Source organism: Dipteris shenzhenensis, chromosome 5 (genome assembly GCF_047967505.1).
Source record: "Dipteris shenzhenensis isolate YYH24624 ecotype China chromosome 5, Dip_SZ_1.0, whole genome shotgun sequence".
Classification (NCBI taxonomy): domain Eukaryota; kingdom Viridiplantae; phylum Streptophyta; class Polypodiopsida; order Gleicheniales; family Dipteridaceae; genus Dipteris; species Dipteris shenzhenensis.
The window spans coordinates 9,779,095-9,806,132 of record NC_141600.1 but is presented as its reverse complement, the minus strand read 5'-3'; the positions used below and the strand labels follow the sequence as shown (position 1 = coordinate 9,806,132).

The 27,038-nt window shown below is 44.1% G+C and overlaps 1 protein-coding gene across 2 annotated transcripts; it reads right to left on the bottom strand.

Moving 5' to 3' along the window:
* On the bottom strand, positions 1-26,063 carry LOC147901599 (uncharacterized protein At4g18257-like). 2 transcript variants are annotated; one of them, XM_087375050.1, is made up of 5 exons: positions 25,647-26,063; positions 24,278-24,604; positions 3,500-3,735; positions 519-620; positions 1-375 (listed from the first exon to the last, which is right to left on the bottom strand). In XM_087375050.1, the coding sequence occupies exons 1-3, from the start codon at positions 25,934-25,936 to the stop codon at positions 3,522-3,524; spliced, it is 831 nt and encodes a 276-aa protein (XP_087231176.1). In that variant the 5' UTR covers positions 25,937-26,063; the 3' UTR covers positions 1-375; positions 519-620; positions 3,500-3,521. The 2 variants fall into 2 exon arrangements, with proteins under 2 accessions (XP_087231176.1, XP_087231177.1); XM_087375051.1 differs by having other exon boundaries at positions 526-620.
* Positions 26,064-27,038: the final 975 nt, after the last annotated feature.

Below are 27,038 nucleotides of genomic sequence, written 5' to 3'. Positions count from 1 at the left end.
TGTAACAAACATATCAAGCGACGAAAGTTCCTGGTTTCAAGCCATCTAGACGTGTATCCACTAATACTAGAAGATAAACGTAACACTTGATCTGGTACAAATGTGAAACTTTCAATTCGCATCAACTCATACAGCACTACATAGAAAACTCCCCATGGTCTTGAATTAACAAAAAGACTGCAACCTCTATTGAGCTTCAGATACGAGTGAATGTCGGATCAGAAAAAGTACAAGGATAACACTTCTAAAATGAAGCACCTGTCTCTTTGATACAAGCCTGCCAGATGAATTCGGGCAAGCTGGGGTATATTTTCTCCAGAAACGGGAGAATGAGTCACTGGTTTTGAGACTCCCTCATCTTAGGAGTTCGTGCACCTACCAAACAGACAAAAACTATCACCATATTGACAGAAAACGGAAAGTAAAATATGGCCCGACAATCCTATGAATACATGAGCTTTGAAAACATTAGGCTCCAAACGTATTCCATCAAACTTTTATCCTGCAAAAAGAAGTACCATTTACTTGAAGCCTCCAGAACGTTGAAGTCTTTGACTCCATGCAGGATCTACGTTTCAAATAATTTGACCTCAAACAATCACCAAAAGCTCTGATCAAGTCTGCGCAGAACAAAAAATCACCTTGAGATCAATAAATATCGATGTTAACAAAGCACAGGGTTATATCTATAGCATAAATATCAGCAGATACTAACCAGTCCACCTTCATGTTATGAGAGAGTGAGAGTACAGGTCTTGTACCCGAACAAAAAAGTATGAAATTTTTCTGATTACAACACATCTACGTATGCAATTGCATGTGGACACATAAAGATCCAGACATGGACAGAGCCCAAACAAGAAACAGGCCATTGCTCTGAGCTAAATGTCGCAAAGATGCTCTTTATGGGCCTTTAAATGAAGGATGATATGCTAACAAGCACTGCCATTATATATTCTTCACTCTCGGTTTACCCAGGAGAAACCCTCCAGAGCCCTCGACCCTGGTTCTGATTGTCCTTATAATCTTGTTTCTAATGTTAGTTGCTGCATTTGTCCTGGTTCTGATTGTCCTTATAATCTTGTTTCTAATGTTAGTTGCTGCATTTGTCTGCATGACTCATGGTCACCTAACAATAGAAACTTTTCCCGTCCAAAATAACCAAGGGAGTTCCAGAAAACAGCTTCAAGCTCTGTAAATCCCATTGAACAAGTCTACAGAAAAGTTCACGGAGGCCACGAGTTCACAACCAACAGTACACCAACAGAACCAACCCGATACAACCAGGCTTATTCCCAAACTTTACACAGACCTAAACAAAACATGTACAGAGTTAAGCCCACACTTTAGTCCTTCTAGAACCCCCTTTTACCCCGTCCCTCTTCCAGACATGGCTGTGTATAACATCCAGGAGAGGAGAGGTTTAATGGCTATGCATAGAGCATGTGAAAGTTGAATTTTCAATTAGCTGGATGCTCATGATATTTTTGATGCTGTGATAGACAAAACTAAATCCCATGAAGATCAAGCCTGAACAATCCCAATCGCACTAGAACTGAAGTCAATGTCACCACCCCTACATACAAACATCCAAAGTCCCCATTCTTTTCAGAAGGAACATAAGGAGTTCTTGCTCGGGAACATTGCTACCTCTAGTGAGACGTTAGAAGAACACTAGTGCTTTCTTCGTTGTAAATGTTGCCACTGCTTCATGTTTTCCACATCTATTTTGCTATCGTTACCTGCTTCTTTGCTCTCGTGAATCGCCTTCACATCATCCTCACAAAGGTTCCTGCATGACTGCTATGTGTGTGTGTGTGTGTGTGTGTGTGTGTGTGTGTACATGTACAATAATTTAGTAAGCAAAGCTACACTGATGTTCTCATCACTACCCAAGCATAAGCTGCCATCTGGGTTTCGAAAGATTCCCCGCATGTTAGCCCTCAAGTGAGGTTTGCAATGGGGCTTGTCACCTACAAGATGTTGGTGCAGATTGTGCCACATGGGCACATTAGGGAGATTCAGAGAGGTGCCACATGGGCAGCAGAGAGGGTGCCATGTGGGCAGCCATCCTACATCCTACTTGGTTTAGTCTTAGCGCAGCCACATGAGGCACCAAACCCACCAGAGCTGGTTGTACTACAGTCCCGGATTAATGGTAGAGTAAGCCCATCTTTAGGGCTGGCTGCAGGGCTTGAACCCGGGCAGTGGAGCTGTGTAAAGCCTGCTGTAAGCAGGGACCGTTATAGGCAGCAGAGACTGCTCTGGTCAGCAGTCTCACCAACTGCAGTCGGTAGAGGACATTTGCAGGAGGGCAGGCCAGTTGGCCCTGTTCTGGTTAGACTTACTGGGTCAGCCAGTCTGTAGGGTCTGGTCGGCCAGACCAGGGGCTCCCTAGCCCCATAAAAGGGCCCCTTTGGGTGGGAATTCCTCAGTTCAGATAAGCTACTGAAGCCTACGAGAGGCAGGTGGTGATCCGGGAGGGGTTCTACAGCAGATGTTCAGCAAACAGAGCTTTTCTTGGTGTCATACCTCAGTCAATGTTTGCTGAAGGTGTTGGAACAGATGTGTACTTTGATTGGATATCTGTATACCTTTCTTTTGGCTGTACATCTGTGTGCAATCTTTCACATCTGCAGTGCTCTCTATATCCTCTTGTATATGCACAAGTCTTTAAGCGGTGTTGTACCGTGCCATAGCTTATGAAATAGAAGTTTTGCATTCTCAGTCAGGGATTCCAAGGACATTGTGATTCCGAGGACATTAATCTATCAGATATCTACACATTGCAATAGCTATGCTATGCTACAGGCAAGTGTAGGTTTGTTTTCCGGCACTAACATCTATTTATATAATACTATTCTCCTTAGGGTACTTCATAGCATTGAATTAAACAATAGGTAAAAGACCTCCAACCATGAACCATGGAAATAATGTCCCTTTAGCTAGCTTCTTTTGCTATTACGATTGTAAAATTCCGTAAAACCCTTATGTAATACTTCCAATCTTATCTACGTAAGGGAACAACTAGGTTCCTTTGGCCGCGAATGAGCTACTGGTGCACCTGCTCGCAATCTCATTTAACTATGGTAATAAAACACCATTTCAAAGCATCAGGTCTATGCTTTTGGGGCATTTAATATACAATATAAACAATACCTCATGCCACATCTTAGCACTCTAGCTCAAATTGCCTGCTAAGTTAGAACAGCTTATTCAGATCTGCATCCTCAATCCACTTTGCTCTAATGATTTTCAATCAGACCATAAGATTGTTCCCGAGCTCATTTTCATATAAAATATTCACACAAGACAACTTTTTTTCCTTTTGTTTTCCAGAGAAAAGAAACTACGAGACAACTACTAAAATACGCAATACTAAATTAAGGCAAATATTATAATAAAAATTGAATCCATCAGAGCATCCACCAGCTCACCTCTCATTAAAATAATTGCTTCCACAATCATCAGTACTGAATACAAATTTAGTGAATGATACCTTCAGATATGTTAAGCCAAAATCACTCTGTCCCTTGTTGAACATTCTGTTCCATGTTTGGAGAAGTTCCAAGCACAGAGTCTTGTTCTTTCAGTGCAGCAGCTTTGAGCTTCTCCAGCTTCTTCTTAAGAAATGCTTGTCGTAGCTTCTCTCTATTTTTCTCAGCCTGCAGCTGTCGACGTTGCTTCAAAATCATCGCCTTCTCTCTGGCCTCAATGGTCTCCTCATTAACTTGCCTGAACAGGTATCCACAATATTAGAACCCGGCTCAACCTTTAGGGGAGCAGATATGAAGATTGGTAAAACTAGACCCATTGTATGCACACTGCTGGACCCCACGCGTGGGCTATAATACTTGCAAACATCCCCGTTATCTATAAGGTGCACATTCCTATGTTGGAGAGGACCTCACCCCAAAACGGTAAAACAGACATAGGAAGCATGCAAGAAACCTCAACACACACAAGTATTGCAGTCAGCATCTAGGAATATGCAACTATTGGGCCACAAGCAAACATGATGCCTTGGAGATTAATATATATACCACAATTAATATCCCCTATTTAGGTTAAGTTAATTATCCTATAACTACCATTAAATTAATAAAACAAGCTCTACTTACTAGACTCTAGTTTAGATTTATGATTAAGCAAAACTACTTTTTCAAATTTTTGCTTTGTTTTACCTAATTCTCCTGCATTTGGTTGATTTCTTACACGAGTTTGAGTTAGCCCAAGCCATCTTCCTAATCCCTCTTGATTCCACCTCGCTCTAGCTTTTGCAGACAATTTCAAGTTCTGGGCTGGAGCTTGCATTCTGACATCATTACACTATAGATCTTGATCCTATTAGCTTCCACATAACCCACTGTTGATTTCTACGGGCATTTTACAGATTTAAACTTCTTGGACACTCCCAAATTGAGGATTTGCACTAGGAATCCTTCTAGACGATTTGACATAGACCTTTGCTCAATCGCAATTGGATTCTAGATTGAGTTTTTTTGTGTTTTGGGTTTTTGGAGCTATTTTCATTTTTTATGGAAATTAAAAATTAGTTTCTTGGTTCTACCAAGTGTGTTTATTATTGACTTCAGCACTAGGGTGTTGGATTTTGGCATTATTGATTGTCACGGAACGTGAAAAGTGATGTAAAGTGTCTTTGTAATTCAACCCACGCTTAACCCGATGTTAACCATGGTTAAGTGTAGTAATGGTTTGGCTGTGAGGGACTGGCTAGAGAAAGTGCACGATTCCTAGAAGTTCCTAGGGACAAAGTCTGGTGCACCACTAGGTCCTAGGGGCAAGGCAAAGGCTTTAAAGAGGGGTCTAAAGGTTGGGCCCAAGGACAACCAACGTTGTCCTTGCTATGGGGGTTAGGACTTTAATGAGGGGCAAATGGCAAGAAAGAAGTGCCATTTGTCATGCATGTGTATGCATGCCCTTCCCCCACCTTCCATCTCTCTTCCCTCAGTCTCCTGGAGGTTTTGGACGTCTAGCAGAAGCTCTCTGTGGTTGTTTTCGTTGCTTTTTGCTGCTCTAGTGCATTGGTTGCTGCTTTGACTCTCTGCATAGCTCCTACAAGCTCTAGAAGCAGCCCCGGCTGCTGGCACATTTCCAAGACAGTTTTACAACTGAGGCGCATCTCCCGAGGCAGATTTTGGCATTGAAAACAGGCCGTACATCTGTACAGACTTGTACGAACAAGGGCACAGATCCCAAGGCAGTGCTGAGCTGGTGGAAGCGAGGATTGCAGGCCAAATCTCGGTGCTGAGGCTCTGAGGCGGATCTGCAAGCTGAAGATTCTCTACAGCTCTTTCTTGCTCACCCTCCGCTCTCTATCTTCATTTCTCTCTTATCCTGATTAAAGGAAGTCGCCTGCACCTTGCGAGAAGCCTGGATAGAGGTGCGAGGCAGGAGCTCGCCCCTCTGCCACAGACAGCGGGAATTGGTTCCAGGTTCTACTTTTTTGTTCTTTCTTGCTTTACAGCTTTTTGCAGTGCATGCGTGTTGTTTGCAATCCTTTCAGGACTCCTACAGGTTCTAGCAAGCACCCAAGGGTGTTCCTATCGTAGGCCTAAGGACAATGTGGATGCATGTGATAGCCTTGAGGCTGCCTTGAGCTTAGTATGCCAGTGGTATGGATGCCTGAATGCCTCTCAGTTAGGTCAGATCAAAAGTGGATTCCTAAGTATGCCTTGCTAGTTGGAATTCTAGTGGTGCACTTGGATTAGATGCCGTGAAGACAGGTAGAGGATTTGCAGAGAGGAACAGTGCAGGGGTAAGCCCCTGTTGTAAAGCATTTCCATTCAAAAGCATTAAATAAATACCATAAGGGACGCCAATGCATTTGTGTTGGGTGTTGGAAGCAATGGAAGCGCAAGGGAGAAAAACGAGCCACTGTAATAGATTGAAAGTGTGGAGTGTGGAGGCTCAAGGGAGAGCCAACATAACAAAACCCTAGGGCTAACTGCCCTAACTGGACTAAGTGTCCTAGCTGACCTAGATGGTACATAAACTAACTGTACCAATAGGCCTAACTGACTATAACTAGGCTTGGCACAAGGCACATACCACGGTATAAGTGGCATCTATAGGCCATTAGATGGCCTACAAACCCCCTCCACGGTATGGGCTGAAGTATCCTGAACATGGCGCAGGATACCTAAATATCTAGTGTCATGGTTGCACATGTTCGTCCCGTAGGGATATAGCAACCTATGACTGTATAGAGTACAACAGATCAAGTTACAAAAGGTACTAAGTTTAAAGCTTGCCGAAAAGCCTCAAACTTAGGTCGAGGTAGAGCCTTCGTAAAAAGATCTACCAAGTTGTCTTCAGTGGGAACATAAGACAACTCAATATCACCTGCTGATAATCGCTCTCTGACATAGTGATAGTGCACCTCAATGTGCTTTGTGCGAGCATGGAAAACTAGATTCCATGCAACAACCAAAGCACTCTGACTATCAATGAAGATGACGGTAGGAGCAGTCTGACATGCACAAAAATCTGCAAGTAGCTTCCGAAGCCAAATACACTCCATTGTAGCTGTAAAAGCTGCTTTGTACTTTGCTTCTTGCTGAACCAAGAAACACATGAAGTACCAAGCATAAAACAGTTGCCACTATGTGACACACGAGTGTATGAACAACTAGCACAATCACTATCAATGAATCCATGCATGGCAAGTGAAGTATCAAACCCATAAAGAAGGCCTAAATGCTGAGTGCCTTTAAGATATCTGAAAACACGCTTCTCGGCATGCCAATGGTGCGTAGATGGACTGTGCATATATCTGCTCAACTGTGAGACAGCATACTGTAGATCAGGTCTCGTATGGCATAGGTAAGTCAAAAACCAACTACCTGCTGATAGAGAGTGACATCACATGTACCGCTTCCATCCTCAGAAGAGAAACGAAAACCAGTCTCTAAAGGTGTGAATACTGGCTTGCAATCCTCAAACTGAAAACGCTGCAAAAGCTATCCAATGTTCTTGGATTGTGACATCAAAATGCCCCCCTCACTGCTAGCAAATTGGATGCCCAGATAGTAGTGCAGAAGACCAAGATCAGACATAGCAAATGTCTGCTGTAAATTAATTTTAAAATGTGCAATTTGTTGAGCATGTGTCCCAATCAGAAGCATGTCATCCACATAAAGGACTAAAATCAGCAAATCTATCCCACGCTTGCGGATGTAAAGGGTAGCCTCTGTAAGGCTCTTCTGAAAGCCAAGTGTGAGCAAATGAGTATGAATTCTTGAATTCCAAGCCTATTGTACCTACTTCAATCCATAGAGGGCCTTTTTCAAGCAGCATACCTTGCTTTCAGAACCTTCGACCTCAAAGCCAAGAGGTTGGGAAACATAGACCTCTTCCTGCAAATGCCCATGACCGAAAGCTGTCTTAATATCAAGTTGATGTATCTGCCAATGAAAGTGGGCAGCAAAGGCAATAACAATACAAATAGTAGTGATCCTGGAAGTGGGAGCAAAAGTCTCCTCAAAGTCAATGCGATGCTGCTGAGCATAGCCCTTAGCAACAAGACGGGTGGTCCACTGAACCATTAGCTTTCAGTTTGATTTTGTAAACCCACTTAGTTCCAATGGCATTCTTGCCATGAGGCAAATCACACAACTTCCAAGTGTTATTCTGATGTATAGAATCCAATTCAGCTTGCATGGCCTTCATCCAACAATCATTCTGAAAGGCATCTTGATGACATAAGGGCTCTCCATAGCATGCTGTAGCAACCAAAGAAGCAACAAAACTAGCATGCTCTTTCCGGACAGCTGCTCACGTACGGGCTGGCAGAGGAGCATCTTGTTTGCTGTCTTTTAATATGTCAAGGAGCCAACGGGGTACCTTTTTGGGCTCTGCTCTTTCCTGGTCACAAGAGCCCTGTGCAAATGATCCTGATCAATGATAGGCATATCAGGTTGAATTTATGGCTGCACATGTGGCTGCAAATGACCAACAGATGGAAGAGGTACAACCTCAGATGGAACATCATCCCGAGCATCGGAGGGAAACAAAGGCATCAAGCTGTCAACTATGTCAGAGGCATCAACAATGGGCTGTTTTTGACAGTCCAGCAAAGGCATAGTGGAAGATTCATCAAATACAACATCCCGACTGACAAAACACTTGCCCGTGCGGGGCTGACAAATCGTGCGTTTCTATGAAGGCACATGAGCATAAGCTAAGCATGACCCATCCAAGCCTCATAAGGTGTGATAGTCTGCAATGCTTTTGTAGGACATCTATTCAAGATGTAATTTGCACACATGACCGCATCCAACCACAACTTATTAGGCAAATGTTTGCCTTTCAACATGCATCTGGCCATTTCCATCATTGATCTATTCTTCCGCTCAGCCACGGGATTCTGTTGAGGAGTATAAGGCACCGTGCATCAATGATTGACGCCACGGGAAGCCAAAAAATCAGCAAACTCCTTCGACATGTATTCACCCCTGTCTGTATTAAGGTGAGCAATGTGCAGCCCACTCTCATTCTCAGCCAAGGCAATAAAGTCCTTGAAGCATGAAGAAACTTTTTCAATGCGAAAATCCAAGTGTACCTAATGAAATCATCAATAAAAGTGACAAAATAGTAGAACCTCCCAAGAGCTGCAACCCTCATGGGTCCACAAACATCACTATGAACCAGATAAAGCTTGCGTGAAGCACCAACTCTCCCATCCTTGGAAAACGCAGCACGGTGCATCTTACCAAGCAAGCATGGCTCACAAACATGTTTGGTAGGCATATGCATTTTGGGAAGATCCACATCCATATCTTCCTTACATAACTTTACCAGGGCTCCAGAAGTGAGGTGTCCAAACCTCTCATGCCACAAATGAGTATCTACCATGGTAGAATCAAGAGCAAAGGCATGTGCATCGGCAAGTGCAGCATCATCATCCAAACATCTGTCATAAGCATCAAGTTTATAAAGACCTCTAGACAATGTGCCAGTCGAAACCATGATAAAGGCATGTGTAGCATCATACACTGTGCGCCGCACACCATCAAAAAGAACCTGAAAGCTACATGTAGCAATGGCTGAAATAGAAATGAGGTTCTTACGAATGCCTGGAACATGAAGCACATGCTCTTCATATGAATTAGGCAAGCCATCAAGGGTATTAGAAACAATCTGAGAATCAGGCATAATCTCATCAATGTTGGTCAACTGCTCTTTCAAATCCTTCACATTAGTGAGATAGGCATCCATGTTACTGCCCTCTTCAGGCTTCAAGTCTTTCAACTGCTTGCGGAGATAGGCAACCCTCGCCTCATTCTGCACCTGATACAAAGATGCAAGCTGATCCCATGCTTGCTTAGCTGTCTTGCAAGACCGGATATGAGGGATAATAACCCGTTTCGCTGAAAGAGCAATCAAGGCATGTGCTTTGGCGACACCACCATCCCACTGAATTTACTCTTGTGAAGGAGGCAAAGCACCTGGAGCAGGAGGTGCAGGTATCCTAGCAGTAGCATTAGAACCATCACCTGAAGACCCATCACCTGAAGAAGCAGAGACTGTAGGTGTAGCCCCATAAGTAACAGTGCATGTAGACCTAGCCTCAGAACCTGAAACAATATGCCATAGATTCTTGGCAACCAAAACATGTCCCATCATGTATGACCACATGGGATAATTGGTGCCATCAAGCTTGTCATCAACCCCAATCAGCCCAAACAAATCATCTTTGCCACCAGACACGGTGTTGAAATACAAGACAAATGCACCAACTGGCAAAGCAAATGAGAGAAAGGCAACCTCTCATAATTAAGTAACAAAAATCTGCCCAAGCTTCAAAGCTTATGCCTAAAAGAGACTCTATTGTCCCAAGGTGTACCTGTTGCAAGAAAAATCCCCAAAGGCAACACGAGGCCTTTCCAAAATGCATTGGAAAGAGCCAATGCAACAACGGCTTACCCAATGATGTAGCCCAAAAGGACAATAGTGTAAGGCTCTGAATGCAAGCAAAAGAGAGCTGGAAATGAGAATTACAACAAAAGAAAGTGCTCCCGCGAGGAGGAGAGCACTTAGAAATGGAGAGAAAGAGATCCAATGGAGGAGAGCTCGCAACCCGAGGCAAAGGGATGCCAAATGAGGAAGAATGGGCTCAAGGAGTGGACTCGAGATCACTTCAGCACGCTCCAAATATCTCCAAATGACTTCAATTGCCGGCACACAGCACCATGGTTGTTAAGACACTAACACGTGTCTTACCTTAAGATACCTTTAGACACTCTTTTTTTTTTTTTTTTTGGTAGGGTGTAACAACAAACATTGAGTTTGACTTAACCATGCTATCATTGATGGTGACTTTGGATCCAAAAGTGGGAGACCTCATTAGGATGAATCTTGAGAGCTTTAACTCTTGAGAGTTGAAAGTTTCCTTTCAATTATATGTATTGAGATGCAGATTTCATTCATGTCACATGTGACTGACTGATTGTTGCCATGATATTTACGTTTATCGATATGTGATGATTGGTATATAATCTATGTAGCCTTCTAGGCTCTTGTTAAGTTGTTTATCTAGATTTTTCAATATCAAGATTCAATTGTCAATTTAAACCTTTAAAATTGTGAGTTGTGACTTGCAAGCTGTTGAGTCGTGACTCTTAACTTGCAAGCTGTTGAGTCGTGAGTCTTAGCTTTAACTTTTAAGTCTAGAGTGGCAGGTCGTGACTCTTAACTACATTGTACGAGTGCATTGTTACTTCTTGCCTTGTTTAAGTGGAGCTTATTGTAATCTAGCAAGTTGTGCACACTTGTATACATATATTAGTTAAATATTTATTATTATAATCACAATGACGTGTCTTACGTGTCTTATCTTTAAGACACTTTAGACACTCGTGTCTGAAGTGTGTCTAACGTGTCATGTCTTACAACCATGCGCAGCACGAGGCAACACCAAAGAGCTTCAAACCACTGAAAAATGCGGTGCACAAGCTGAAAAGAGCCTGTGATAGGTCCGTACAGGAGTAAAAGTGGCCGTACAGCAGTCCGTACTATTGTACAGACCACACGTGTGAAGATGTACTGCATAAAGCTTTCTGTACAGATCCGTACAAGCATTAATGAGCTGTATGGAATCCGTACAGCAATAAATGTGCAGACTGCAGGTCCGTACCGCATCAAAAAACCGTACAGCAGCTTCGTACACGTCCGTACTCAGGTGCAGCAGCTTTAAATCACACGTGCGAAATCCGTACAGCCCATACAAGGTGTACGGAATTCCGTACAGAAGCTGAGAGCAATAAATTGCTGATTTCAGTAGAAAAGGATCCAAAGCATCGATTTCCCGCGCCAAAAGTGAAGTTCCCGCGACAAAATGCTCGAGGAGTAGCACTACTTTTTGCGCAAAAAAAAATGCTCGAGGAGGTCACAAGTCCTCATAGATGTGTAGAAAACCTCAAAAAACTAAGCAAATCAGCAAGAATGAGGGCTCAAAAGGCTGCCAAACAGCTTGAGAAAGCTGTCAATGGCTGAGGGAATGGATTCCCAACCTACTCTAAGACCACTATTGGGTGTTGGAAGCAATGGAAGCACAAAGGAGAAAAACAAGATGATGTAATAGATTTCTGCAAAACTAAAGTGTGGAGGCTCAAGGGAGAGCCAACATAACAAAACTCTAAGGCTAACTGCCGTAACTGGATTAAGTGTCCCAACTGACCTAGATGGTACATAAACTAACTATACCAATAGTCCTAACTAACTATAACTAGGCCTACAAGGCACATACCAAGGTATAAGTGGCATCTATGGATAGCCCATTAGATGGCCTACAATTTGGGGCCAGCATGTCACACCATGAGAGGTCATTAACCATCTCTGAGCAAGAGGAGCGAGCATTAGAGAGATTTGAAGAGGAGCACAGCATCAGCGGGGGAGATGACCAGCAGGACAGTGGGGCACAACCAGTTTCTCCTGAGCATGCCACTGAGGACTCACAGGATGAGGTAGATGAGGCAGAGGAGCTTGATCCCTAAGCCCCTTTTCAGCTGTGAATGCAAAGTGTAGCGGGAGTCATGTTGCAGTTGCAACATGTTGTCATGGAGATTATGCAAGCTCCTCCCCCTATGGTTGCTCCCCTTGGAAGCAAAAAGACAGGTCAGAAGAAACATAAGAAGCATAAGAAGACTCACAGGTGCGTTTCTTTCAGTGGACAGCCTTCAGAGATGCCCTCGATCACCCCTATAGCGGGTAATGCCAATAACTTTCATTCAAACAATTAGGGACAGCAAGCCCTACCTCAACCTAGGATGCACCTGAGATATTTCGGAGGGGAATTGGCGGTTTTCCAGGCAATGGTGGCACCATCCGCAAAGGCACCTGGAATGCCAGGTAGCCTTATGGGCAGCACGCAGCCCAGAATGCAGAATTTCCAGCAACCTATGATGCGTGGAATGCCCCCTGCAAATGCCAATATGATGTATTGAAACATTGGGATGCAACCTAGAATGTAGACAGGAATGCCTAGGACAATGGGCAATACTTGGAATATGCCACAGATGCAGAGAGTGGGACTTGGAATGCCAAACCCCACCATGGGTACGGGTGGAATGGCTCACAATACAGGAGCAGTGATGCCCCCACCATTTTTACAGCCCCATGTTTATGACATCTCACCCCTAAAGGCAAATTGAAAGATTACAAGGAGGGAGGGACAACTGTAAAGTTTGAGACCTTCAATGGGATGCAGGACAGATTGAAGGCTTTGACATTTGTGCAACGGTTTGATACTGCCTACTCAGGTGGACACTTTACAGAATCTTCCAAAGTCCGAAAGGCAGCCACCTTTTTGAAGGGCAATGCACTCCAATGGTGGACCAACCTCCTCTTCCAAGGCAGAGCACCTACCACTTGGGTCGAATTCAAGCAAGTCTTCTCAGCAACATGGCTCACTACCACTTTTGAGGTGGATATCATGACCGCCTGGTATAAGTTAGATGCTGCAAACTGCAGAAATTTAGAGGACTACAATAAGAAGTTTTGGGAAGCCCTACTGCCAGTGAATTCTTACAGACATGTACCATTGTCCGAGCAAATTGAAAGATATTGATGCGGGTTGCCAAAGGAGATTCGGGACTACTGCACGAAGACAAGGGTCTCCAATATGTCCCAATTGGTTGAGAATGCCACTACCGCTTATGCACTAATGCAAGGGAAAGTTTATGGGTTCAAAGGAAGCTCACAAGAGACATCAAGGTCAAAGGGCAGCAAGACGGAAACCCCTAAGAAGTTCAAAAAGTTTTCGCAGCCCATGAAGGCAAAGTTTGTTGCAGGACAGAGGCGAGTACCGACCCGTATGTCAGATGAGGAAAAGCAAATTCTTTATGATGCCAACAAGTGTTATACTTGCAAGGAGAAAGGCCACGAGGCTTTTGAATGCCCACATAAGAAGTGGAAGTTCCCTCCTACAGAGCAGGGTGAGCACAAGGAGGAAAAGAGAACTGATTAGAAGAATAAAAAGCCCAAGCCCACTGCTCTTTTGCCAGACTTGATTGGGGCTGTTCGGAATACAGATGCCACAGAGTTATGCCGGGCATGGGGCAAGATAAGAGACCAAACAGCTCTGATGTTTTTCAATCCGGGAGCCAAGGCCAACTTCATCTCTCCAAAGCTGGCTCAAAAGTTGGGAATACAAGCAGAAGAGGTGGATCCTTAGATATGGCTTGTTCGGGACTCATTCAGTCAATTACTCCGGTGATAGGCAAGCTGCGGATGCATATTCAGAGCTGACACAAAAGAGTTATATAATGCCATTGAATGGTTGTGATGTGTTACTGGGGATACCTTGGCACTTTCGTGTTGGGGCTGTTTTGGATACAAAGAATAAAACAATCACATTCACTCACCATGGCAAAACCCACATTCTTGATGCTAAATTGAAGGGAGAATCCATCCCTGTTGTATCTACTTCTGCCATTGGCAACGTAATGAAAAAGCACCTTTCAGGGTACTTAGTGTTTGCATATGAAAAGAAGTCAATAGAAGAAGAGTCTCATTTTTCTAAGCTAGAAAAACAGCGGACAGGTTTTCTTTTTCAGTTGTAAGGAATGTTTTTCTGACTCACTTCCACAGGAGTTCCCCCTGAAAGGCTAGAAGACCATACGATAGATATAATCCCTAGTAGTAGCCCTCCTTATAGGGTCAGTGCAGCCCAGCAAGGGGAAATTATGACCCAAGTTTAGGACCTGTTGGAGACGGGGCTGATTCAGCCAAGCTCTTCACCCAACTGCTCACCCGTGCTTTTGGTCCAAAAGACGGATGGATACTGACGGATGTGCATTGACGACAGAGCCCTCAACAAAATTACCATTAAGAACAGATTCCCTATACCCAGGATAGATGATATTTTGGATAGGTTACAGGGGTCTGGAATATTCAGCCGCATTGATCTGAAGAGTGGTTATCACCATATCAGAATTCAGCCAGAGGATGTCCACAAAACAACATTTCGTACCACATTTGGTCTATTCGAGTTTCTTGTCATGCCATTTGGGTTAACCAATGCACCTGCCACCTTCAACAGAATGATGGACAGGATTTTTAGAGAACACCGAGCCTTTGTTGGCGCTTTCTTTGATGACATCATCGTGTTCTCTCAGGATGAGGCTGAACATAAGAAGCACCTAGCAATTGTTCTTGAGGAGCTATGGAAGCATAAGTTGCTTGTCAATGCTAAGAAAAATGAATTTTTCATGCATGAGATCCATTTTCTCGAGCACATTGTTTCCAAGGATGGAGTTAGGATGGACCCCGCCAAGGTAGAGGCCATCAGGATTTGGCCACACCTGAAGAACATCCACGAAATACGCAGCTTTCTTGGCTTGTGCTCGTACTGCAGGAGGTTCATCCGGTATTTCGCAGAGATTGCACATCCTTTACATGCCTTACAAAAGAAAGGGGTCACTTTCAAACGGGGTCCCAAAGAAATTGCAGCTTTTGACCTACTAAAGGAACAACTCTGGTCTAATCCTGTAATTATTTTGCCAGATCTTCGCAAACCCTTCATTGTCCAAGCAGATGCATGTGGAAGCAGCGTAGGAGGGGTACTTATGCAGGATGGTAGAGTCGTAGCATATGAGAATAAAGTGCTCCAAGACGCTGAAATGAATTTTGGCATCTATGAGAAAGAGATGTTGGCTGCCATACATGCTCTGTCCACCTCAAAGCATTATCTTTTGGGTGCTGATTTTCATGTTCAGACCAATCATCAGTCATTGCGGTACTTTCTCACTCAGAGAGGGTTGTCTGAGAAGCATATGAGGTGGGCAAATTTTCTTTCTATGTTTCATTTCAGATTGTGCATGTGCCTAGGAAGAAGAAAGTTGTTGCAGATGCACTCTCACAAAAGCCCACTCTAGATGCAGTGTTTGTTAAGCCACAAGTTTCAGCAGTGACCATTGCATATCATGATGAGCTTGATGCCATGAAATGATCAATATGCCAATGATGCTGATTTTTCACGTATTTATGATCAGTTTGTTAGAATTATTAGCATATTCTAGGTAGTGACCAATGTAATCCATAAGTGAGTTAGGGGCACTTTTCCCTCACTAGAGGTTTTTCCCCCTAACCACAATTAGTGGGTTAGTGTGGTTTTGTCACTTGGACAAAACCACCTCCACACTTGTCGTTTCATCATCTTATCTATTCCAGCTTTGACGTTTTGCTCTCTGCTCCCTTGCTTGCTTCTTGCTCTCTTGCATCCTCTCTTGCTCCCATTTTCAACATTTGGTATCAGAGCCACAAGCTCCTGCACTTGCCTTCTACTCATTCGTGGTCCATTCCGAAGCTCCACCCACGTACCAATTCTTCCGTACAATCTCCCGACAGCTTGCCTGTACGCTGGCTCCCGTCAACTCGTACAAGCACGATGGGTTTCAAGTGTCCTGTACTATCCTATTTGTGCAAGCTTCCGTACAACGGCGTACTACCAGACGCCGTACAATCGTACAATCTATGTACATGCCGTACAATAGTACAATCGATGTACACATGTACACCCGTACAATCGCCGTACACACGTACTGTCAGTGCTCGTATTCATGTACTATCAACGTCTGTACACGCGTACATAGAACCGATCCGTACATTGATTGTGCACAATACAGATTTTCGTACTACACACGTACAACGCCCTACTGTCCGTACATTGTACGGATTTTTGTACCATTTGCAGGTGTCCATACCCTTCCTTGGCGTCATACCTTTGCAAGGTCTCCTTGCAAGATCATTTTACAGGTGTCTTCCTTTGAAGGTGTTTCTATTTGCAGAGAAATTGGGGCTTCTGAGTCCTTTGCAGGCACATTGCATTTTTGGAGTGCTTTTGTGCATTTTTTGGTCAGACATTGCAAGCAGATTGCAGATTCTGTCCAAAAATTTGGGTTTTTGCAGGCAAAGTGCAATTTTGACAACATTTGGGGCTTTTAGTCAATTTGCCCTCTTTCAGTTGCAATTTTCTTGCAAAAATATAAGGCTTTTGCATTTTGGATGCAATTTGGCAGTGGACAGATAATTTGAGAGTTTTGCAAGCAATTTTTGCAGATTTGGGCATTTGCAGAGCATTCTGGTGGATTTTAGGCCTTTGATAGGCTGTGACGGTAAGTTTTCATTTTGGACAAATTTTTTGCAGACTTTGGTTGTGCATCTTTCATCCCAGGAAGGGATTTCACTTGTCAGGTTTGCTGCATTTTTTGAGTTGTCTGGCAGATATGGCTCAGAACAATCCCAATGAGGTCTTTGGTGTCCTCACACAGGAGGATAAGTTGGATGGCACCAACCACTCCTAATGGAGTTTTATGGCTTGCAAAATCTTAGTTGGCAAACATCTATGGGATTATATCAACGGAGATGAATCAAGGCCAGAAACTGTGGTTGCATCTCACACGACTCCTCAACAAGGTGGAGGACGGGGTCGAGGTCAAGGTGCAAGACAAGTGATAGGAGCAGCAGCTGCTGTCTTGGTTGCTCCCACACCGGAACAGAAAGTTGGGATTCACGTAATGCACAAGCTCTTTCAGTTATTTCCCTTTCTGTCAAAAGGTTTATCATTCCTCACATTCGGTCATGCAAGACCTCGAAGGCAGCTTGGGATATTTAAGAGAACATGTTTGCAACCAGAAATGATGCCCGGGTTTCATTCCTAAAGAGAGAGCTATCTCACACACATATGGATGAGGGTGATTCCATGAATGCTCACCTCACCAAGCTTCAGGATTCGAGGGAATAATTGCTCAATATAGATGAGATCATTCCTGATGTAGAGATGATTACCACCACTCTGAATTCTCGTCCTGAGTAATATCTCGATTTTCATACCTCGCTGAATTTGTCATTGAGGAAGAACATGGCCACACAGGCTGGCGAGCATGCCATCCTTTCAAAATTCAGGCCCAAAGGGAAAGGGCAGCAAAAGAAACATGCAAATCAGCCTACACATCAGCATAAAGCTGATTCCGAACAGCCCTCTCACAAGGCCAAAGGTAATGCAGAGAAGCCAAAGAGGAAGGGTATTTGTCACTACTGCAAGAAGCCGGGTCACTACATTGGTGAATGCGAGAAGAGAATAGCAAAGGAGAAGAAAAAGGATTCGGGTATAGCTGTCTCAGATGCATCAGGCCCTAATGCACATGAAGGAGGGGATGTTACAGCCAACTTTGTGGAAGAGGATTATGCCTTTTTGTCTTGCATTTCAGATTTTCAAGTCGCTGGTCCACATACCACAGCCACTCTTGAGGATGACTCTAATGCTTTCCTGACTTGCAACTATGACCCTTCGAAGGATGCATGCACTTTCAGTTCAATGAGACATTGAACACATGGTATTTTGATCGTGGTGCATCCATGAGAGGAAAAATGGAACTCTCATGGAGATGGATAGATGCATGCTCACTAGCAAGAAGTTGCCTCATAGATAAGTTGTATCACAGATTTTGGATCCAAGTGTGCAAATTATGTCTTGAATCGGGCTTCCACAAAGGCTTTGACTCCCTATGAGGCTTGGCATGGGAGGAAGCCTTCAGTGGATCACTTTCATGTTTTTGGATGTGTTGCATATGCCCACGTGTCTGTGGAGTTTCGACATAAGTTGTCAAATAAGGCACTAAAGTGTATCTTTGTTGGGTATAGTGCACAAAGCAAAGGCTATCGTCTCTACAATCCTGCCACATGCAAGATTTTTGTGAGTAGAGACGTCATTTTTTCAGAGAATTCAGCTCATACACATGCTGAATTCACTATTCCAACTTGTTCCGATGATGTTTTGGAGGGGTTGCTTCCTATTGCTTTTGGTTCCCCCACTGAGGCTCTTGCTGAAAATCAGCATTTACAGTAGCTTCCACCTGCTCCACATGCCCCGATTCAGCCACATGCTGATTTTGTTCCTCCACAGGCAGTGGATGATGTTGTAAAGCAAGAGATTCAAGACATACATGCAACAAAAACAGTCCCGAACTGGTTGCTACAAACTCTCAGGGAGAGTAGACTTGAGGCACCTTTGCCTAGCAGAAGTCGTAGTGCAGCAAGGCATGCACGGGGGCTCTTTCTATTGAATCAGCTTATGCAAGTACTTTTCTTGATGAAGAAGACCTGAAACTTTTGATGAAGCCCAAGATAATGTGCACTAGATGAATGCCATGCATAATGAATTGCAGTCCATTGAGAAAAATCAAACTTGGGATGTTGTGGATTTACCACCAAGAAAACATGCCATTGGTACCAAATGGATTTTCAAAGTGAAAAGGAAGCCAGATGGGTCTATTGATAGGTATAAAGCATGGCTGGTTGCCAAAGGCTATGCTCAAAAAAAGGGCATAGATTATGAGGAGACTTTTGCTCCTACATTCCGAATGACCACCATCAGATCAGTTATTGCCATGGCTGCAACTTTTGTTTGGAATGTCCATCCGTTGGACATAAAAACAGCTTTCCTTAATGGAGACTTGCAGGAAGAGGTTTATGTCAAACAACCTCCTGGCTTTGAACTTTCAGTCAATGCACTTCAAGTTTGCAAGATAAATAAAGCTTTATATGGACTGAAACAAGCCCCACGTGCATGGTATGCCAAGATTGATGCCTTCCTGGCAGGTAGGGGTTCCACAATAGTCCCACTGAAAGCACCCTCTACATCAAGAAGGATGGGGGGGATATTTTGGTCATCCTTCTTTATGTAGATGACATGCTGCTCACAGGGTCAAATAAGGAAATAATTGCAGATTTCAAGGCTGGATTGAAAGCTGAATTTGACATGACAGATTTAGGCATGCTAAATTTCTATTTGGGGATCCAGTTCATACAAGACAAGCGTGGCATTGTTATGTCTCAATCCAAGTATGTGCAAAAGCTCTTGGATAGGTTCAACATGCAAGATTGTAAGCCTACAACCACTCCCATGGAGCCAGGGCTGAAGCTTACTATGTATGATGCAGGTGAATCAGTGGATGTCACACTTTACAGCCAGGCTGTTGGATGCCTCATTTATTTGTGCAATATGTTAGAAAATACACCCAACAGAGGGTACACGCAGCGGAAGACTTATAGTAATGCCCAGGAGCTCACACGGTGTGCGGTGTGGGTGTGGAATCACAAACTTCTTTACTTATGTGCATTCAATAGGTGTGCAGACTCATCAATAGACAATGAACCAACCAGATAGAGAAACCACCAAAATACATATTTCCGTCCACAATTATGGACACAATACAAGAGAGAGAGATCCAGAGTCCCACCAATGGCGTGGTCCTCTGATCTTACCACAAGGTCCTTCTCCTATCTGCTGGCTATCTCTAGACTCGAGCCCGCGTGCTCCACCTCGAGCGTCTGTAGACTTTCCGTCCAGAACAATCCTCTCCACCTTACTGCCTGTGAATCAGCCTAGGTGGGCTGCCTCTCAAGCTCAGTCTGCAGCTCCTTCAGGGTCACCTTCACCTCCTGTGTATAGGTCCAAGGCTTGCCTTCTTGCTGCTCCTGTCTGCTGTCGGAAGGCTACTCCAGAGAATGTGATCACAACACCTTGCTGCCCTAGAAGACAGCCAAGGTCCAGCCTCTAGGAACTCAGTCTGCAGCTCACCTTCAACTCTCCTTCACCCCCAGTGTGAGGCCCAGGGGAGTGGCTCCTGGCTGCTCCTGTCTGCTCCTGCTTTTGCTGAACTGTTGGATGAGAAATGAGGCCTGAAGCCTCTCCTTTTATAGGCCCTAAGGCCTGACCAAAAATACCGACCAGTCTGCCCTGACTGGACCGACTGGACAGACTGGGTTGGCTGGCCCAACCGACCTGGTTGGCTCAGCCCAACCAGCCCTATATAAGGGCCCTTTGCTGGCCCTTTGTTCCATGCAGGGTCCAGCTCCTTTGCTGCTGTCCTGCCACCTGCCAGCCCTGCTTGCAAGCCATAGACCTGCCCATAGACCCCCACTATACTGCGCCTTGCTGCAGCCCTTTGCCGGCACCTTGTCCTGGCCGTACCTCTTCCGTACACTGCCCTGCAGCAGCCCATACAGATCCGTACAGCTTTGTACCCTGCTCCGTACACATGCTGATGTCAGCGCGCCTTTCATAGGGTCCTGCTGCAGTCCACTAAGTGCCTCATGCCAGGCCCGATCCAAGACATTGTGTCCTCGCCATCTTCCTGCACATGAGCTGCTCCTGATGCAGCCTTTCATCCTTGGGATACCCCACCAACCATGAATGCTCCAGATCTGTCCCAGATCCACACATCCAGGTAATCTCTCTTTGGGCACATCCTGCCCTAGGTCTCCCTCCCCCACGCTCTCCTCATTTGGGGGCTTACAGATGGGGAGGTGACCTTTCCAACACAATACACAGCCCGACATTCAGTATGCAATATCTCAAGTGAGCAAATATATGCACAGCCCAAAGACAACACATTGGCAGGCTGTAAACGCATCTTCCGTTACTTGCAAGGCACAAAGTCTTATGGCTTGATGTTTCCCAGGGGGGGTGACTTGCAGATTGCATGCTTACAGCGACTCAGATTGGGCTGTTTGATAGAGAGTCATGTCCACCCTATGCAAGACACAAAGGCATTGATGCCACCATCAAAGCTGTGGAGCACTATTTCTTTTGGCCATCATTGAGGAAGGATGTCCAGGCATATGTCAGGACATGCATCACCTGCCAGAAGGTGAAATATGATAGGCAGAAGCCGGCTGGACTGCTGCAGCCTTTACCTATTCCCGATCCTGCAGAGCATTGCCATGGATTTTATCTTTGATCTTCCTCGTACACCATCGTGACATGATGGGATATGGACCATTATTTGCGGATTCAGCAAGCAGGCCCACTTTATTCCCATAAGGAAGAAAATTACAGTAGACCAAATGGAGAGACTCTTTATGTCTCATGTGTTTAAACATCACGGGATGCCTCAGTGATAGAGACCCGCGTATGACAAGTCTTTTCTGGAGAGGTATCTTTGAGAATATGGGTACCACACTGAATTTCTCATCCTCTTTTCATCCTGAATCTAATAAGCAGTCCGAAGAAGTCAACTCCACTGCCCTTGATCTTCTCAAGTGCTATGTTTCAGATCAGCAATCGAAATGGGAGTAATTTCTGCCACTTGTTGAGTTCACCTACGACAACACTGTACACTCATCCACAGGGAAAGCCCCCTTTGAAATTGTGGTAGGAGAACGGAAGGTACCTCCCATTCTACATACGAAAGAGAAGACTTTTAAAGCGGACAGATTTGTGGAAAGTTTGGATGTTGCTTACCAGAAGGTCAAAACAAACCTCCAGAAAAGCCAGGAGAAGCACAAACGGGCAACTGATAAGCATCGCCACGAGTTACTCTTGAAAGAGGGCGATTGGGTGCTGCTGCATTTTCAGAAAGCACGACTCAAGAAGATGAAAGGCAAGACCAAAGTGTACACAAAGCTGAAGATGAGGTACTATGGTCCTTTCCAGGTTTTTGAACACATTAATGATGTAGCTTATAGGCTGAAGCTACCTGCCACTTGGACCAAACACAATACCTTCCATGTGAGTTTACTAAAGCCTTTCCAGGGTGATGTGCCTGCTGACCTACTTCATGAGGATCAGCCAGAGGTTGAAGAGTTGGATGAAATCTTGGTTCCGGAACAGATTTTGGCACATATGGAAAGAAAAGTAAAAGGTAGAGTTTCCGGTCGCTACCTAGTGAAGTTCGGGAACTATCCTACACTGGATGCGAACTGGATGGAGGAGGGTGATCTGGTAGAGTCAGCTTAGCTTTTGCAGTTCTACCTGGAAGCATTTCAGCTTGATTCCACTGCGGTGCAGGCTCCTACAGGTTCAGCACAGCAGAGTTCTGCAGCATTGCCTAGTGCTCAAGAGGAGGGTAGCACCTCCACTTCCTTGATGCAGACTGCTCACGTCACTGGAGATCGCTTGGTGACACCGATTGTCTCACCCAAGATGCTGCTTGTTGACAGTATTTCTGCCGTGAGGTCTCCATGATGGGTGTTCGTGACACTCGACACAGAGGATGCATTGATGTATGGAATCTCGATGGACTCTCGAGCTCTCCTACCCCATATTATCATTGTAGGTTGTATCTTATAGATAATGTACATTCTGGTATGGGCTATTTCTAACTATTTACTTTATTTTCATTGTACTTTTTTAGCAGCAACCTCGGTAGTTTGGTGTTTTAAGAGAAGGGTATGTCACCGGTACGTGAAAAGTGATGTAAAGTATCTTTGTAACTCAACCCATGCTTAACCCGAGATTAACCATAGTTTAAGTGTAGTAATGGTTTGGCCCTGAGGGACTGGCTAGAGGAAGTGCACCCTTCCTCAAAGTTCCTAGGAGCAAAGTCTAGGTGCACCACTAGGTCCTAGGGGCAAGGCAAAGGCTTTAAAGAGGGGTCTAAAGGTTGGGACCAAGGACAACCAACGTTGTCCTTGGTATGGGGGTTAGGACTTTAATGAAGGGGCAAATGGCAAGAAAGAAGTGGCATTTGTCATGCATATGTATGCATGCCCTTCCCGCACCTTCCATATCTGTTCCCTCACTCTCCTAGAGGTTTTGGACGTCCAACAGAAGCTCCTTGTGGTTGTTTTCATTGCTTTTTGATGCTCTTGTGCATTGGCTGCTGCTCTGACTCTCTCCCTAGCTCTTGCAAGCTCTAGAAGCAGCCCTGTGCATTTCCCAAGACAGTTGTACGGCTGTGGCACGCGGATGCTGACGTTGAAAACGGGCTGTACATTTGTACGGACTGTACTGCCTTGTATAGACAAGGGCACAGGTCCCATAGGCGAGTAGCAGAGGCATATTGATGGGGTCGCTATCAGAGCTGATAATCTAACTGTTTGGTAGTATGGTTCATTTGTATAGACTTTTCACAAGTATATATCTAGTAGCAGATATAGGTTTTTTTTATGTGAGTGGGCCCATGGCCAGCCATACATATTACTCTCTGTGCCAATATCTTATTTCATCAAAGGAAAGCCTTTGCTTAGTATTCTTCATAAGTCTCTTGGAGAAAGTTATTGGTGTTCGCATATTGCATGTACACCGCTGCACTTGGACATCTATAAGCTTCATATTTCAGTTGTTTTCATGTGTTTCCTTTAATCTGCTTAAACGGAGACACAGCCTTTTGGAAACAGAACACGCTTCCCGTAAACTGCCAAAAATCCTTTATATGTAGCCATAGAGGAAATCCAGATGGATACCTGACTGGCAGTTCTATTCTAGCTGCTAAATCAATTGTTCAATTATATGCCCACACATCAATTAGTTTCCATAGTCTACATCTCTGCATCAACAGGATGGTAGAAATGTAGCAGTAACAATTTTATGCAATGCACTTTAGCAAATGGATCTAGACACATCTCGCAGTAAAATGCAAATAGACAAATGGCAGTCAGTAGTTGTTTGCTCCATCAGAAGCAGGTGAGTGTATATTGCATACCTTACTAAAAGCTTGTGCTCTTGATCAGTGCTTGTTCCTTTATCACTACTCCAACCAATTCCAGCCACAGAGGAAATCCAGATGGATACCTGACTGGCAGTTCTATTCTAGCTGCTAAATCAATTGTTCAATTATATGCCCACACATCAATTAGTTTCCATAGTCTACATCTCTGCATCAACAGGACGGTAGAAATGTGGCAGTGACAATTTTATGCAATGCACTTAAGCAAATGGATCTAGACACATCACAGTTAAATGCAAATAGACAAATGGCAGTCAGTAATTGTTTGCTCCATCAGAAGCAGGTGAGTGCATATTGCATACCTTACTAAAAGCTTGTGCTGTTGATCAGTGCTTGTTCCTTTATCACTACTCCAACCAATTCCAGTGCGCCTCTCAATAACAGATGCTGCCATGCCATCCTGCCTGTTGTCATCCACAGAAGAATTCTCTTCTGGTCCTTCCCTTTCAAATTCTTGTTTAAATTCATCCTCTAGTAAACCCTTCCTTAAAAAATCTACGTTGTACTTCTCTTTCTCTTCCTCATCCGGCAGTTCACCTCTCACAAGTTTTTCATAAAGTTGAGCTTTCTTCTCCAATGCAGCATAGCTGGCTGAGCCATCCGTTTCAGCTTTTAGTTGCAACTTGTCCCTGCTCAGTCAAATTGTCATTACAATAATCAAAACAATATATGGAACTCCATAAAAAGTTTGCATGCGTGAGAGCTTTTCCCAGAAAAAAAAACCAGAGACAAGTCGGACTTTAAAGAATGACGTAATGTTGAAAAAGAGTCAGGACAGACATGTGGATATCAAATCCTCAATGTTTGAATGCAAAAAACGAGAAATCAGAAAATGCAACACAGCAATCACAGAAGTAGCAGAAAATCACATATCAGAAGTTCAGGGGCTGCCAAAGCTTAGAAAGAGCGAAAAAACTTCAATCACAAAGTGCCAAAACACCAGACATAAGAAACTAGCGTCCTTTACAGAGTCTCATTGCAACAGCTGAGAACATAGATACTGGAACGCTTCTGGGGTAATCCAAGCTTGTGGACTTGGAGCGAGTTGTCTAGTGGCTTGCTCTGATCAGGATGTTGGATGTTGTGTGCTCTAGATACCCTAGTTCTATGCATTGGATGAACGAATGTCAAACCTCTCGCACTCAGAGATATCATCCATGACAAATTTACAATGAACCCTTACACCACAGAGCAGTGTGAAGGTTCATCGACCAGCTTCACTGAATAAAATCAATTGCAACAGAGCTCTAAAGATCCACTTCGTTTCCTCCTTATCAGCTAGCCACTAAGGGATGCACTCCAGACTACAATTGAACGAAAGGCTGCCTCAATGCACCTATATGTCGAGGCCAGACCTTGACATATCGGAGGAAGTCACGACTCAAGTTTAGGTCTACCTTAAGGTGGATTGTCATCATCCTGCAAAGCTTAAAAAGGCAGTTTCAAGAAGTGAATCTCATCTGAAGGCGCGTTCACCATTCAAAGACAGACCTGGCATTGCCGATTGCAAAAACACAATGCAGACCATGCAGCACCACAACGGTCGGCTTTCTAACACAGTCACAACCTTGATCACGTCAAGTGACAGGACCCGATTCACACACAAATTTGCACACAAGGAGCCTTGGATCTGCTATAAACTTGCTCGGAATAGTTCCAAAGTTCCGTTACCTATTAGCGCGTTCCTCAACACCAGCGTTCTTCTTGCCAAAAGAGTCACTCTTCTTCCGCGATCGATGCAATTCAGCATCAGGGTCCCCTTCTTTAATGCGTTTGGCATCTTCCTGGGAGCGGTAAAGCTGGGCACGGAGTTCGACAATGGAGGAAGCACCAACACCAGCGATGGCTCGTTTCTTCTTGGGCATGATGGAGGACTCTGTGAGCCATCCGAGGGACTCGACACGCTGGTCCTTGACAGGAGGCGGGGCGGGATCATGGCTGCTCTTGTGCTTCTCCTCCATGGCGACGGCTCAAACACAGGCTCCCCTATCCCTTTGTCTCTCTCAGTTCAACTGTCCAAAGGCCACTCTACAATGAAATTATGAATGCTCAGTAACTGTCCAATAACTTCTCAGTTTCTACCAGTAAAGACGCGTATGGTTAATTGGACTCTTAGCGTCTTAAGCTGGTTTAGCTAAAGCTCTTGCAGCCCACATGCCTCGTCTATCACGGTTCTCTGCTTTTTGGTAATTACGTAGCACCGAGTCCACACTATGAAATGAGATTTGTGCTGAGTGAAAGTCCCTCGCACCAAAAAAGCCGCTCTCAAAACAAAACAAAATCATCACATTTTGAAAGTTCTAAGGACCTTATCATATGGCATTTTATAATTTCCTAATTGTCTCCCGGAATGATAGAGAGCTATTATCTCTCAAGCATTATAATATGTGCCATGTTGAGTATGGATTTGGCAGTATAGGGTAATAATAAGTGTGAGCAGTTTCATATGACTCCCTATACTTTTATAAGCTTCGTCCCTACATCCGTCTTTTGACAATAGGCTTTCATCATTACTTTCTTTTCGGTTGTACCTTCCAGTTGCAACTTAGTGTGCATTTTAAGCCTGTGATAGTTTGTCTGCCGTTTTTTGACTTTGTCAAGATAGTATGTCCACATTTTGCTACATCTAATACTACAGTGAACAGCTATGGAACAATTGTTAAGTTACTTATTAGCAAAGCTTAATAAAAATCATTTTTCAAAAACTAGTAGAACAAAGTTGTCATTATAGAACTCATGGTAAAGAAGCCAAGCAGTGGTAAACTGTAACTAAGACAAGAGAACTATATATTATGTACAAAGTGCATGAACTTAGATAATTTTGGAGTAAAGTCTCCTAGTATTTCCAACCAAAAGTAGTGTCACCTTGGTAGCAAAAATCTTGATGGATCTACCAGAATTCTTGTATGGGTAGAACTACCTAATGGACCTCTTTATCTATGTAGCCAGTTACCCTTCTTATGTTATGGGCTAAGTGACATACTCGGTGTGGAGCAGGAAAATTTCTAAGGGTAATCCCCAATTTTTATCAAGATGGATATAACAGAGGAGATGCCCAAGACT

What these genes read in the sequence shown, in the direction of transcription:
- LOC147901599 (XM_087375050.1), bottom strand. Translation starts at nt 25,936, where the DNA reads ATGGAGGAGAAGCACAAGAGCAGCCATGATCCCGCCCCGCCTCCTGTC. An exon ending in GTTGAGGAACGCGCTAATAG is followed by an intron (nt 24,605 to 25,646) that starts GTAACGGAACTT and finishes TTGACTGAGCAG; the next exon opens with GGACAAGTTGCAACTAAAAG. An exon ending in CAGCACAAGCTTTTAGTAAG is followed by an intron (nt 3,736 to 24,277) that starts GTATGCAATATG and finishes ATACCTGTTCAG; the next exon opens with GCAAGTTAATGAGGAGACCA.